At 47.2% G+C, this 1,889-nt stretch overlaps 1 protein-coding gene across 1 annotated transcript in view; it reads right to left on the bottom strand.

The window, feature by feature from the left end:
* The window catches only part of LOC306923860 (UPF0606 protein KIAA1549-like), a gene marked incomplete at both ends in the record, with an annotated part of 78,418 nt that extends 78,415 nt beyond the window's left edge, over window positions 1–3 (bottom strand). The window contains one exon of the mRNA XM_079502203.1: window positions 1–3. This exon is cut by the window's left edge and continues 121 nt beyond it. Within this exon, the coding sequence (XP_079358329.1) occupies window positions 1–3 (3 nt within the window).
* Window positions 4–1,889: the final 1,886 nt, after the last annotated feature.

Raw genomic sequence — 1,889 nt, 5'->3', positions numbered from 1 at the left:
CATCTTATGGAGGTCAAGGCATCTTATCCATTTAGGGGAGTACAGGGGAGTATGTCCTTACTTCACCAAGGGGTTTAAGTGTCTTGTTCAGTGACACTTTGATTGGGTGACCTAGATGGCCTCTCTACCCACTCGGCTCATGCTGACGGAAGCTTCAGACTGTGGAGTGTTTTTGCTCGGGTGCCTTCCGCTCTTAGGTGTAAACTCCTTTAGTTCGCAGTCCCGGCAGTCCGTAACGTGTGTTTCTATGGTCTTCGAGCCTGGAAACAAGACAAGGTTGTGCCGTTAAAGAAAAATAATTGCTGTGTGACATGAAGGAAAAAAGTCCCAGTTGAAAATCACTCAGATACAGTATAATAATAGGTCTGTGTGTGTGTGTGTGTGTGTGTGTGTGTGTGTGTGTGTGTGTGTGTGTGTGTGTGTGTGTGTGTGTGTGTGTGTGTGCGCGCACACTCGCATGGGGAGGAAGAGAGAGGTTCAACACAGGTGACATTCCCATAGCATGCATAACAATGAATACTCTAATCTCTCTCTCTCTCTCTCTCTCTCTCACACACACACACACACACACACACACACAGTCACACACACACACACACACACACACACACACACACACCTCAGCTACCATGTTTATAAAAGCCATATAACACTTTCAGGGGTCCATTTAGGTTAGATTTGTACCCCCATAAGAGTTAAAATAAACGCCATGGAATTTCTACAGTGCATTAACTATTGGCCTACATCACTGCTGAAAGTGACACATGCTCTGCTGTTCTTCTGCATATAGCTGTAGGTATAGCCAGCCTTAAAAAAGGAACGCCATGCGCTATTCACAAATTGAGGGCATGCACGACTTTGCACGTGCCCCACAGAGGGAGTATAATAATTAGACCCTTTAGTAATTATTATAAAGGCAACCTCATGGCGTTACGCATGACCAGACCTGACTGCATGCATGTGCACGTTATTGATGTGAGGGGAACGCAAGACAAAGGACGCAAAACGAAACGCACACGGGAGTGGGACTACACGCACGCGCGCGCGCGCACGCACGCACGCACGCACACACACACACACACACACACACACACACACACACACACACACACACACACACACACACACACACACACACACACACACACACACACACACACACACACACACACACACACGACCCCAAAAGGGAAGGCACGTACAGGTCTATAACGTTACGTTAGCCTGCATTTTCCCGTTACATTGCATCATGATCTGTTGTCCCGTTACTTAAATATGACTCATTGGATAGGCAGCAGCAGACAGACAGCCAGACAGACTTTGAAATGATTCCCTAAAAAGCTATAGGTGCAGAGTAGACTGCGGAGATCAAAACATGCTTGTTAAATAGTATTGTTGTCATCATCATCAATTATGTTTGCACAACTATAGCTCAATAACGCTCCACTGCAATGTATGAAGACTTACCCAAAAAGGGGGAGCTCCTCGCACTGCTATAATGTGTATATTCCTTTGTGTGTCCTCGGAGAGATACAAATCCGGGTCAAAGCATGCCGTTAAACATTAACAGCGCTAATGTGTAACTATAAATAAAGTTTCATTATCATTATGAATGCTGTTTGATCATCACTGGCTTCTATCTGCCTTTCATCTGACACACTCTGGCAACACTGTAGCTACTAGTAGTCATCCCGTCACGCCCCCCCGACACATCCGATTGGCCCTCGGTGTCCGCTGCCCGACGACGATTGGCTCCGGGCTCTGTCCGTCAAAGGGAGGGGGGGCGTTAAGTTAGGTTGTTCCCCCCTTCGACTGGCGTCTGTGGCTTCCACGGCAACGTAGGTCGTCTCGTGCGATCCATTACGAGGCTGATTTTTTTTAAAGCCTGG

Source organism: Electrona antarctica (genome assembly GCF_951216825.1).
Source record: "Electrona antarctica genome assembly, chromosome: 5".
NCBI classification, from domain to species: domain Eukaryota; kingdom Metazoa; phylum Chordata; class Actinopteri; order Myctophiformes; family Myctophidae; genus Electrona; species Electrona antarctica.
Note: the sequence above shows the minus strand (reverse complement) of the source record. Positions and strands in the feature narration are given on the sequence as shown.